Source organism: Rhineura floridana, chromosome 5, assembly GCF_030035675.1.
Source record: "Rhineura floridana isolate rRhiFlo1 chromosome 5, rRhiFlo1.hap2, whole genome shotgun sequence".
Lineage (NCBI taxonomy): Eukaryota > Metazoa > Chordata > Lepidosauria > Squamata > Rhineuridae > Rhineura > Rhineura floridana.
This window is the reverse complement of record NC_084484.1, coordinates 52212405-52224989: the sequence shown is the minus strand read 5'-3', so window position 1 is coordinate 52224989 and position 12585 is coordinate 52212405. Positions and strand designations below refer to the sequence as shown.

General features: G+C 40.2%; 1 protein-coding gene across 1 annotated transcript in view; it reads right to left on the bottom strand.

Moving 5' to 3' along the window:
- TMEM255B (transmembrane protein 255B) overlaps window positions 1-12585 on the bottom strand; it is an 87744-nt gene that overhangs the window by 39904 nt on the left and 35255 nt on the right. Inside the window, exon 4 of the mRNA XM_061629385.1 lies at window positions 3881-3970. Within this exon, the coding sequence (XP_061485369.1) occupies window positions 3881-3970 (90 nt within the window). The remainder of the gene's footprint in view (window positions 1-3880; window positions 3971-12585) is intronic.

Below are 12585 nucleotides of genomic sequence, written 5' to 3'. Positions count from 1 at the left end.
AAGAAATGCTGGAGAAACCACGGTCCAGCTTACACTTTCCTCCAGACGATGATGAGTATCCACAGAATATGTGTAGATTCACTTACATATACAATGAAATTCACATTAAAAGATGAAAAATGGCATCTTCCTAGCCTAGATCCTGGTCAACACAATAGGTACACAGAGATTCATTCTCTCTCTCTCTCTCTCAGTCTGCTTGCTGTGTATATTAACCTGGGGTGCAGTTGTCTGGGGTCTTCGGGAGGACTTTTTTGGGAGCAGGGTCCCAGCAATGTCCCTATGTCTTCAGCATCCTACGAGCCAATTAGCATGAAAGGGGAGTATGATAAGAGTCTTCTAACATGCTTCCTTGTCCTTTCCTGCTAATTGGAGCTCCTATTAGAGTGAAAGAAGATGAGTCAACCACAGACAAGCCTCTTCTCAGTAGCTAACATTCTTCTGTTTCATGCTTATTGGCTCCTAAGGACGTCTTTTGTTATGCAAGAAGGCATTAACAAGGATCTCATTCTCAACCCAGCAACAAAAAGGAAGGGAAGGGGTGTGGCTGTGACTGTCATGAAGGGACCCTGCACTACTGAATTTGCCATGACACTACTAATCTTAACCCTTCTTCACACACTCTTACCCAGGGCTGCTGAAAGCTGCCACTGGGCCGGGGGGCAAGATGTACGATCAGGCCCCCCTCCCTAAACTTCCTATAAACCAAATGATACTACTTTCTTTAAACAAGTTTTTAACTGATTTAGGTTTAACTTGGGGTGAGAAAGATTGAAAATAAATGAAGGAAAATGGTCAGAATGGGATAATTAATATGTTTATTAGAAATAACACTGTTTACAAACCCAAGTGAAAATAAATAAACTTAACATTTTTAGTAATACTGCATTACTCAAATTACTTAACTAGTATTGTTAATACAGTTCCATGAACTGTTAACTAGGGCCTACTAATAATAATTCTGGTCTCAAGACATATGTTGTTCTTTGCTATGTCTGAATCATATTAATAAATGTTGGTGCTCATTTTTAAATTTTATGTTATTCATTTAACAAAATATATATTCCAGAAAAAACCTCTAAGAGGTTTACCAAAAAAACTGATAAAACAGTTAAACAAGTAATTAAAACATTTTTAAAACAATTAAAACAGCAGCAGACTAAAAAGATTAAAACACATCAGCATCTATGTGTCTGGATAGGTTTGCCTAAACAAATTTTTTTTAAGCTGGCACTGAAAAGAATACTTACTGCCTGATGACAATAAGTAGGGAATTCTAAAATGTAGGTGCTGCCCTACTAGAAGAATGATTTCTTTCAAGTGCAGAACGAGTATTATGTGGCACCTAACAGTGCCCACAGATTGAAGCATTTGAGTGGGCACATATGGGTAAGGAGCCACAAGTAAATTGGTCCCAAGCAGATAAGGGGTCTATATACCAATAGCAACGCCTTGAACTTGGCCCGGTAACAAATCGGTAACCAGTGCAGATCCCTGAGTAGATGTGTTACATGCTGACAGGGTCTCACTCCTGTCAGCAACCTCAGTGTTCTGCACCAATTGCAGTTTCCATGTCAAGTGCAAGGGAAGCCCCACACTGAGTACACTGCAGTAATCCAGCCTTGAAGTCACCCATGCCTGAACTACTGTGGCCACGCTCTCCCAGTCCAGGAACAGCTGTAGTTGTCTTACCAGGCACAGCTGATAAAGGCATTTCTAGCCACTGAGATTACCTGGGCCTCTAGTGACAGAGCAGAATCCAGAAGCACCCCCAGACTGTGTACCTGCTCCTTCAGGGGGAGTGTGACCCCATCCAGGGCAGGCAATTTACCAATTTATTGGATACAGAAACCACTCACAGCACAACTGCCAGGGGGCCAAAAAACAATCACCCAAAGCTACTCTCTGGACTCAGTCCTGTAGGTAGGATTGGAAGTGCTGTAACATGGTGCCCCAAATTTCCATTCCACTAAGCTGGTCCATGGCCAATTATATCAAAAGCCACTGAGAGATCGAGAAGCAGGAGCAAGAGCGCACTTCCCCTGTTCCACTCTCTGTAAAAGTTATCCAAGAATATTTGGATATGCTGAGATTTAGAATAGACATGATAGCCATTCTCTGGTGTGTTGAGATACTAACATTTATTTTGTAATATATTGCTTGTTTTTTCATGGTTCAGGACCCCAGAAGTCTGGGCCCTCCAGAGATCAGGGTCCCAGGAATTTTGCCCCCTGCCTCCCCTCCTTATTCCTGCTCTCCCCAGCTGAAGGTCGCAGGATCTTGGCCCACAGCCTGACCAGGTAACTACAAATTTTATTCCAAAATGCTAGAATACTGGGACACCTAGAAATTAAGAAATGCTAGGGAACTTAGAAATCCTGTTTGGCAACTAGATAGGACTTGAAGATGTTAGAAGGAGACCCAATCTTCATTTAGGATGGATATTATGCTTTGAATGAAGCATTACACATCAATAAACTGATTAATTAATTTCAGTTACCATCTTGAGTCTTTGGTTTTTTATCACTGCTAATGCTCAAGACTTCACTTTCCTTTCTTCCCTCCTCTGGCCCCACTCAAAAGCTCTCAAAATCTGCTCCATATGGTTGGGAACTCCCTTGAGCAGATTTCATGGGTGAATTGGGAGCTGCAGTTGGAAAGAAAGATGAAATCCTGTTGTGCAAGTGGAAGTCTGCTTGCACAATGTTGGATTCTCACACAGCAACTACATATATAAGTCATTTAGATATACCAAACCAGTTCATACAATTGGCATCTCTCTGAAATTCAATACAATGAAGACTCCAGTTGTAAATACAAAACAAAAACATTGCTACACGCACACAACTGGAAAATGAACCACTGAAATGTATGTGATTTGCAAATGAGAAAACCCAGCAAAATGATGTCATGTAACCACTATTATAAATCACTCATAATGCTGTGAAAAACAAGGAGAAAGTACAAGGGAAGCAGGATACAGTTCATAAGGTATATTTACAGGACTCTGGTAAGTTCCCAGAGTTCTCTCTGCAATGCCTGGCATGTTGTGAGGCTGTTGGTGACCCCCTTCCCCCAATGCTCCTTTGAATAATAATTTGAGAGCCAATAACAACTGTCTGAATCTGGCCAAAGTATGGTCAATACCTTTAACAGTTCAAAAGCACATCCTCATGCTTTTCTTGATGTATCAGCACTGATGTACAGCTGTATGCCTTTAAGAGTTCAGCACCAAACATCCATATTTGCCTGGACTTTGTGAATAATTTCAATTCTAGTAGTCTTTATTGTTTTTTAGTATATGTTCCTTCCGAAGCAAAGCCAGCACTGAATGTCTCTGCTATTAATGTTTAGCTTTTAAAGAAATAAATTGATACATTCTTAAAGACTTTTGATTGCCTGTCTTTCATGACCTCATTTCTACATAATGCATTCTTTTTTAAAAAACTGGGATTTTGGTACGGAGTGGCTAGTTTATACACTGACTAATGCCAGTGAGAATTGGCATGGTTTAAATTCTTCAGGCTTTATGGATGTATGAAGATCTACATAATGGAACAAGCCTGACTTCACTGCAGACTAAGCACTTAAAATAGCTCTAGATTGTCACAGTGATATAGTTCCTCAATTGTGTTCTGCTAACAGGACCAGGGCTGCAATCCTGTGCACACGGCTGTGTGGAAAGAAACATCACTTAACTCTCTAGGGCTACTTCTAAGTAGATGTGGGTGGGTAGGATCTGGGCTGCACATATCTTCAATAAATAGATCTTATCTTGGTCTAGTGAGCTAAGTAATTAGAATTTCATCCAACCAGAAATTACTGAGTGGCACAACATAAGCTAACAAGGGGAGAGAAGAATATCAAATGACATACTTACTATGTGTCGTGCTGCAAACGCACCATCAACAATTGCACAACAGAAAGCTGCTACCACTCCAAAGCTGATAAACACGATGGATGCTATCAGCTAGAAAGAGAAAAGTGGATTTAAATTATGCGTTCCAGATAGTTATTGAAACCTGATTATGATGAAAAAATTTTCCTACACCTGAACTGCTTCCTGCACACATTTGATCATCCAACTTGTACAGTGCCACAGAACACAGGGAGAGAAAACAGGGGGATTAAGAAGCAGAATTTCTAGCATGTGCTATAAACTTTTAACAGGCGTATAATCCAGCATATCAAAAGATGTCTTCACACCATGCTGTAAAACCCCAAAATACTAGTCTTTTTGTATTTTATGTTGTTTTATTTTGGTTGTTGGCATTGAGTGCCTTTTATTCTCTTGTACACCACTTCAACAAACTGGGATGTTAAGTGCTCTATACATATTTTTAATAAATAATAAAATAAAATGTACTCTTGTGGCATAAGCCTGTAGATGGCCAAGTGAATACCAAAGAGATACATGTCAGGTAGTTATTTAAATCTGTAAATGATCTGTGCAAATAAATAGTAATTAGGCCATTCAATACTTGAAAAGTATTAGCAAGCTTTTCCCCATACCACATGAAATATTGAAATATTTTGAACTTTTCACTGGATAAATTTGAACCTGGGAGACTTGCATTCAAATGCATTGAATGATCCTGGGTAAGTTCTTCAGCTGCAGATGCCCATTCTATAAAACAGGAATAGTAAAGACCTACCTTATATGGTTACTATGAGAGAAAAATTAAAATTAAAAAAAAAACAGCTGTAGGGGTACTTCACACATTTAGCTGAGAACTAATGTACACATCCATGAGGTGGAAATGAAGTAACAGACTACTGGGAGGTAAAATAGACTAAGCTATTTCAGAGTGCAGGTAGGGTATCAGACTTTGTAACACTTTCCTACATAACAGTGTAGGGAAATAAGTGCAGCAGCAAACTGGCTGCTCTTGCAGTAATGTGCTTGTTGCGCAGCGCACAGTTACACTGTAATGTGCTCCCAGAGGAGGCAGTGATGGCCACCAACTTGGAAGGCTCTAAAAGAGGATTAGACAAATTCATGGAAGATAAGGCTGTCAGTGGATACTAGCCCAGATGGCTATGGTGTTCCTCCATGGTTGGAGGGAGCATGCTTCTGAATGCCAGTTGCTGGAAATCGCAGGAGGGAGAGTGCTCTTGTACTCAGGTCTAGCTTGTAGGCTTCCCATGGGCATCTGGTTGGCCACTGTGAGGACAAGATGCAGGATAAGACGGGCCATTGGCCTGATCCAGCAGGCTCTTCTTATGTTCTTATTTCATTATACTTGCAACTAGTTTTTTAATAAAAATAAAAATGCCATACCACACATGCAGTCATAAGTGATACAGTCTATATAACCACCTCATTCTGCAGCGATCATAGTTATCAAATTATAAACTTCTTTCTTTTATAAGGTTGCTTCCATTGATAAGCTTATCTTTTTCCAAACTTGCTTCTGATGGTGATACTGAATAAAACATTCTGCAAGCAGTTCTGAAGTTGCTACTTTACATAAGCTAACCTCTCACTTGTTGACTGTACACCTATCATGAAAAACCCCATATTTATTATTAAGTGCCGTAGTTCAAACATTCATCATCTACCAAGTAGGAATGCGCATGTGGGAGTAGATCTAAAGCATTATTTTGTGGGAGGAGACGGGAAAACAGGAAGCCATTTGGCTTCCACAGCCAAGGGTTATGCCTCTTTCTCAACTTTATCATACCCTACCAATGATTCAGCTTTGTTCACAAAATCAAAATTGGTTAATCATCAATCAAAATCAAAATTGGTTAAGGTGGATTGATTCTCTCTTCTTCTTCATTTCCAATGCATGGTCATAGGCATGTTCTCCAAGTGCCATCTGAATTTGTATCTGTTTTGGCACATTAATTATGGTGAAGTATCTTCACTATTGACTATATTGATAAAAATGTGCATTTTGTTATTTTAATGTTGTTTTGAACTATGGAAAGGAAATCACCCACTACAACATTTTATCCATTTGGATGATCTTTTGAATAACATGATGCTTCAGGACTTTAAAGAGAAACTAATTAACCGATCTTATGAATAGTTTTCCCTCCCCCCCCCCAAGGAGTGATTCTACAGTCAGGTAATTACAAAATCCTTTTCTCATTACAAATCCATTGTAACTGTAGCAAGTGCTACAGCTAGAATAGACATAAATGAATAATGAACACCCAGTACCCATGACATAATCATATCTCCTCTAGTGTGACAGTCCTCGAGTGAAGTCTCGATTACAGCAGTGCTATTACTGAGGCACCGACCTTTGGGAAGAATAGGCTGACAAGGCATAAATTGTGAGGCTTGGTGCCTACTGCAGCGATAAGAGGCCTTAATAGCTGAGGAGTGAACACCCTTGTGAGATCTCATGTTTTTAATTTTTCACTGCAGAGATGGAGCACAGACTTCAGCACATTTGTGAATGGGGATGGGGAATTTGCTGCACAGAAGATGTGGCATAGTATCACAGTAAATAAATGGATGACTGCTGATCCTCAATCTCCAGCACCACCCTGCTGCAAACTGACAATACAGGTGCCTCTATACTGACAGGACAGACATTCAGACAGAATGTGATGAATTTCAATCACTGAATGCCCTTTGCCTGTATATTAATCTATTTTGCTGTTTAGTTGCCATAGTAGCAAATGTGTTTTCCTGGTCACAATTCTTGTACATTGTGGATGGGGACGGTGCACTAAACCTGTTTGGAAATTCTGCCATGTATTAGCCTCACAATATACACAAAAGAAACATGAGGTTATCTTTCTCTGCCTATAGGACCAAGAAAATCTGGAGACAAGTTACAAATTCCCCAAAATTAACTTGGCCTGGTCTCAGCAAATAAACCTTATCCCATAAGCAAACCTTTCCTACAGTATGGTAATGTACAAATTGAGCTCTAGATACGTGAAGAAGAGTTATTTTCATAATAAAATCACTGGTAGGATATAATAAAATTGGGGAGAGGGCATAACCCTCGACTATGGTAGCCAAAGACCTTTGCCTTATTGGAGATTAATGCTACAAACTTAAGCCCATTTACCTAAACCCCACTGAATTTAATAGGGCTTACTTCTGAGTAGACATTGTTAGGATTGTACTGTAAACTGTTGTTGGAAGGAGCAGGGCCTCCCTAATCATGGCTTGAAGGCTTTAGAATGGCATCCCTAAAGAAGCCTGCCAATTCTCCTCTGAGTTGCTCTTCCAGAAAAATTAGAAGGCTTATCTATTTATATAAACATATGAAGCTGCTTTATACCAAAGCAGTTCATTGGTCCATTTAGCCCAGCATTATCAGCATCTCAAGCAGGAGTCTTTCTCCTTTGCCTGCTACCCTTTGCACAGGCCTCTGGCAGTTAAAAAGGATATTCAGTCCATTCCATCTACTCTTTTAAAACGTCTTGTGTAGAAGAATATGCTGCTTTTAGCAATGTTTTCGTTGATTTTGAACAATATTGCTTTATTGATGGTTGGGGAGGTGAGCTTTTTGGTTTTGAACTAAGAATAGCAGGAAAAGTTTGATAGAAATATTTTAAAATAAATAAATAAATTGCAGTAATGCCTTAAAGACTATGCAAACATAAATGGGTCACTTCATGAACTGGAGTACAAATCAGGGTTCATAATGCAGTCAAGGGAACAAATAAAAAAAGCTTGCGGCCATGTTCAAGAGAGTTAATTCTACAGTGTGCCCATATTCCATCAAGTGTTTCTTTAGCAAATCTGTCAAAGTGTATCTAGAGTATTATTCAGAGGTATGAGATTGGAAAATAAGAACAAGTGTATATTTGCAAACGCAATGAGGAAAGGCAAGACAACTTTTTAAAAAACAAATGTGGGGCATGCTTCAAAATATAAGACATTTGAGAGATACAAATGAAGCCAGGTATTTTAACAGCAGAACTCCTGGTATACAACTTATACAAGTCAAGAAAGCACCATGCTTATGCTCAGGGGCTCTGCCAAGTCACACGTTTGTGGACTAATTTTGGGGAGAGGAGGAGAAGATAGAATGAGGGGAACAGAAAGCATATGGTTTTCAAAGCAGGTGGTGTAAGGCAAAGGGGAGGAGAGATTCAGAGCAGGTGAACCAATGCAGAAGGTTCAAGGGCAAGAACGATAAGCCAACTAGTAAAAAAGGCAACTTCAGAGGGTGTAGGCATTAACTGACCTTAAAGTCGGGACCAATGCACATAACCTACTGTGCTGTAGCAGTTGAGTGATTATTTTCTGAGGGTCTATAACTGGGAATGTTGAAGTGGGTAGAAAACATGTTCCCCTCCGTCTCCTGCCACTGGGCTCACCAATGTTATTATTATTATTATTTATTACATTTGTATACCGCCCCACAGCCGAAGCTCTTTGGGCGGTTTACAACAATGTTGAGGTAAGAGGTGATCCTTTTGCCCTCACCCCAATGATGCTATCAATTGCAGACCTTTTTCCAATTGACCTATATGGGCATCTGTCATAATGGCCCTTAGCCTATTTTAACAGTTTCATCTTAAGACTCACCGTACTACAGCAGCAGCAGACCATAACAGCCAGCACCAGCCTGCCAGTGCCATTGTTAGGGGTTGTCATGCCTATAGTTCAGAGAACAGCAAGTTCAGCAGAAGGCTGCACACCCACTGCTGAAGGCACAACACCATCTGTGCTATTGGATTGTTGGTGATGTTGTCATTCAGACTTATTGCTGTCCTTCACCCAAAGGTCCCAGGTTGGGTCACAACAGTTTATAAAATACATAATTTAAAAGGTTTTTTTTGGAAAAAATAAAATCACATCACAAAAATTAGGATGGGTCCTAAAAATGTATATCTCAGTGTCAAAGACCAGGGTAAAGAGGTGCATCTTCAGCATTCACCTAAAACTGTACAGTGATGTTACCAGATGTACCTTGGTGGGGAGGGAGTTCCACAACTTAGGGGCTACCACAGATAATGCCCTCTCCCAGGCCACCCCCCCATGCTTCTGAGGGTGGCAGAACTACCAAAAGGTCCCCTTCTGCTGATCTCAACACCTGAGGGGGTCTGTAGGGAAGGAGGCGGTCTTTTAAGATATTTGGGACTTAGGAATTTTAGGGCTTTAAATACTAACATGAGCACCTTGAATTTGGCCACGAAACAAACAGGCAACCAACTGAAGCTGAAGAACAAAAATCTTTCACTGCCCTAGTTAGATCTCAGGGTGAAAGGAATTGGTGGACTCATGTTTCTAGAACACTTCACAGTGCCAGTCCTCTACAGCAAAGGCTTCTATTAGAGTCTATAGTACAGTGGTACTTTGCATGGATCCCAATATCAGTCTTTGCCATTTTCAGGTGCAAGGATCAAAAATATTAAATCTGGGGAGGGGGGGAATCAGCCGGAGACTTTGAAGATCTGCTGTCAGTTAGAGGATACAATACTCGGCTAAATAGACCCAACATCATATCTATAGGGAACAAGGGGCAGAATCTATACCACACTTATATCACTCTACTGGATTCCCCAACAAAGTTACTAGATGAAGGGTTTCTTTCTTCTACCTCTACATGGCCTTCTTTTGCATCCACGCTAGCAGCTGATCCACATGTATAAACCTATTTCCCCATGTAGCCTGCTACAGCTGGACCACACCACATACATAACTTTCCACCATTGCTGAAACTCTAATTCTTTCCTTCTGTTCAGGGGCAGCAACTAGATTTGGCTCTATTGTGTTTCTTTTCTAGCAAACTCCCTGCACAACTCAGCAGTTTAAATAAATCTATGTCTCACATGGGAGGGGGGGGGTTAACCTAAAATGTTATCAAATTCTTCCAAGCTACACAGCAAGTAGATTGGACTGTGAAAGACCAACCCAAATTGTGTTTGCATTTTGACAACTTTGTAGGGCAGTACAATATCTCAGAGAGGAGTTCAGGTCTCCTGCTCCCCTGGTGCTTTCACTATAGCTGCCCAATTTCCCTGCTTTTTAAAGTTTCATAGAAATATCTGTGGGCTATAGGTACATTCTTAAACCACAAGGTTTTTTGTGTATTAGTGAATTCTAATAATGTATGTGGATCAGCACTTTGTTGTACTTTATATTACTCATTTAGTTAACTTATTAAAACTTAATGAATTGTTAATATATTATTTTGCTGATATATATCAATTAACAATACATTAACAGTTTTAATAAGAACTAAATGAGTAATAAATTTATGAAACAGATCCTTACACCACATATATATAGAAACTTGAGACTGAAACTAAGCACAAGATTGGGAGATACCTGTTGCTTTTTAAACGTTTTATAGTAGTTGTGGTGAGGGTGGCAGCAGGGCCGGTTCTAAAGGGCGGCCAGGTTGGGCACTGGCCTGAGGGCCCTGGAGCTACAGGAGCCCCTGAGGGGCCTCTGAGGGGCCCTCTGCTCCTCTTCTGTGATCTGCCCCCCCACGCCCCCCACTTACCTGTCAGTTGGCTTTTTAGCATTGCCATTAATGAAGATGGTGGCAGCAGCTTCCCTAAGGTACTGAAGCCACTGCTGCCATCTTAGTTGATGGCAGAGATGCGCGCATGCAGCACGCACGTGTGCCATCAACAAAGATGGCGGCGGAGGCTTCATTCCCCTTAGGGAAGCCACGGCCGCCATCTTCATTAAGGGCAATGGTAAAGACTAGACAGGTAGGTGGGGCATGGGGGGTGCGAAGGGGGGCCATGCACACACACACACACACACACCGGGGGGCCAGGGCAAGCTGATGCCCAAGGGCCCCCGCATGCCTGAAGCCGGCCCTGGGTGGCAGAACTCTAATCAGGACTATGGCATTGAGGAAAGAGAAAAACACACAGGTACCATTTTCATCGGGGAAAATGGTATGAGGAGAAAGGGCTAACTTGCCTTCCTCTAGACTCATAATCACAACTGGATTCACATCCACCCATCCCACAGTGCTATTATTTTTTTAAAGTGAGAGATTATACTTACGAGTTCAAATGATTTTGCTTCTATTTCTGATTAACCATAGCCTTGCTTGTCATGTTGGTGGAACCCAATGAATGTAGTTAATCTTAATTGTGATTTGTCTGAAACAACTCAACTTCAAACAGTAGGTTATGGAGCTGGCTTGTTTCAATAAACCACAAATAGGATTAAACATTAGGGTTTGTACATAACAATAATCTATGGTTAACTGAAATCAGAAGTGAAAACTTTTGATCTCCTTATGGTCATGCTGGAGAGGAGGGGGGATCATGTAAGCCCCAAGGCTCACTTAGATATGCTCCCACCATAATAAACCATAGTTTATTTATCTTGATGTCTGAATACAGCAGTAGTACTGTAATTGATAAATTATGAAGTTATGCCTATATTTGAGATCAAATACCTCTTTTAATTTTTTTGTATAAATGTTTTCTCTTTGATTAAGTATCAGTAGTAAATTAGACAAAGAGTAAATAAAGATTCCTGTGGAAAATAAGACAATGCATGTAGAAAGTAAGCTGAGAAAAATGGTTAATAATTAAATAATTGAAGAAAGTATATGAAGAGCAAAGTAGAGCTGTGAAGATTTTTTAAAAAACAACTTGAATAACCTGACAAGGTGCCTTCTTGTCCTGGCAACTAAAATTCTGATGCAGAAACCGAATAATCTGAAATAATACTTATTGCAGAAAGAAGACAGCTAGTTAACTGACTAACCTTCTCATATATTTATTAATTTACCATTATCCACCACATTTCCTCCACTGGGCTTGGAAGACCATACATTGAGGGTTCAAGCAATCTCCCAATAGGTATTGATCAGATTCAGACCAGCTTAGTTTCAGAAAGATAGTTTTATTATGTGCCTCACTGAAACTAAGATCATATCATTGCGCTCTCTCTGTCTTCACCCTGATGAGCTAAATAAACTGAAGTTAGAATGCCTAAAGCTAATAAGGTAACTTTCTCACCTGTTCATATACGCCTGTATATACTCTATTTTAATATGCAAAATAATATTCTACAAATATACACAGTGGCGATAGCTTCTCTAGCTAAAACATGTCAGTCTTTTCCACTCTTAAGTAGGAAATGTCACTCCAGAACTGAGGACTAGTAACACTAGCCCTCTCTTAATTGCAGTTATAAAATCAGGATTCAGTCATGATATAACATGCTCCATTTCCACAGGTCTGCTCCTCTCTATAACAACCCTCCCTTAATTGTAGTTAAAAAACAGGTAAGCACCAGTGTTAATTATGGTTAAAGATAACCACAGTTCCTGATAAACCAGGGGTAATATTCAGTGCCAGTTCTACTCATTGTAGTCTCATAGACAAACTTAGGTTTATTAATTTCATTGGGTCTACTCTTAGTAGGACTTAGTTGAATACAACTCGAGGGTTTCAAATCCTGGTTAAATGAGAATGCTAGTTAGCTGTAACCATAGTTAACACTGGTGCTAATTGCAGGTATGGTCAAGGTATTCTCCTCTGTTATTACCTGCTCTCAATCTCTTAACCACAGTTCAGAGGGAGTTAGTACTATGTCTGCACTGGTCCTCGGCAGAGCTTGGAAAAGTTACTTTTTTTGACTACAACTCCCATCAGCCCAATCCAGTAGCCATGCTGGCTGGGGCT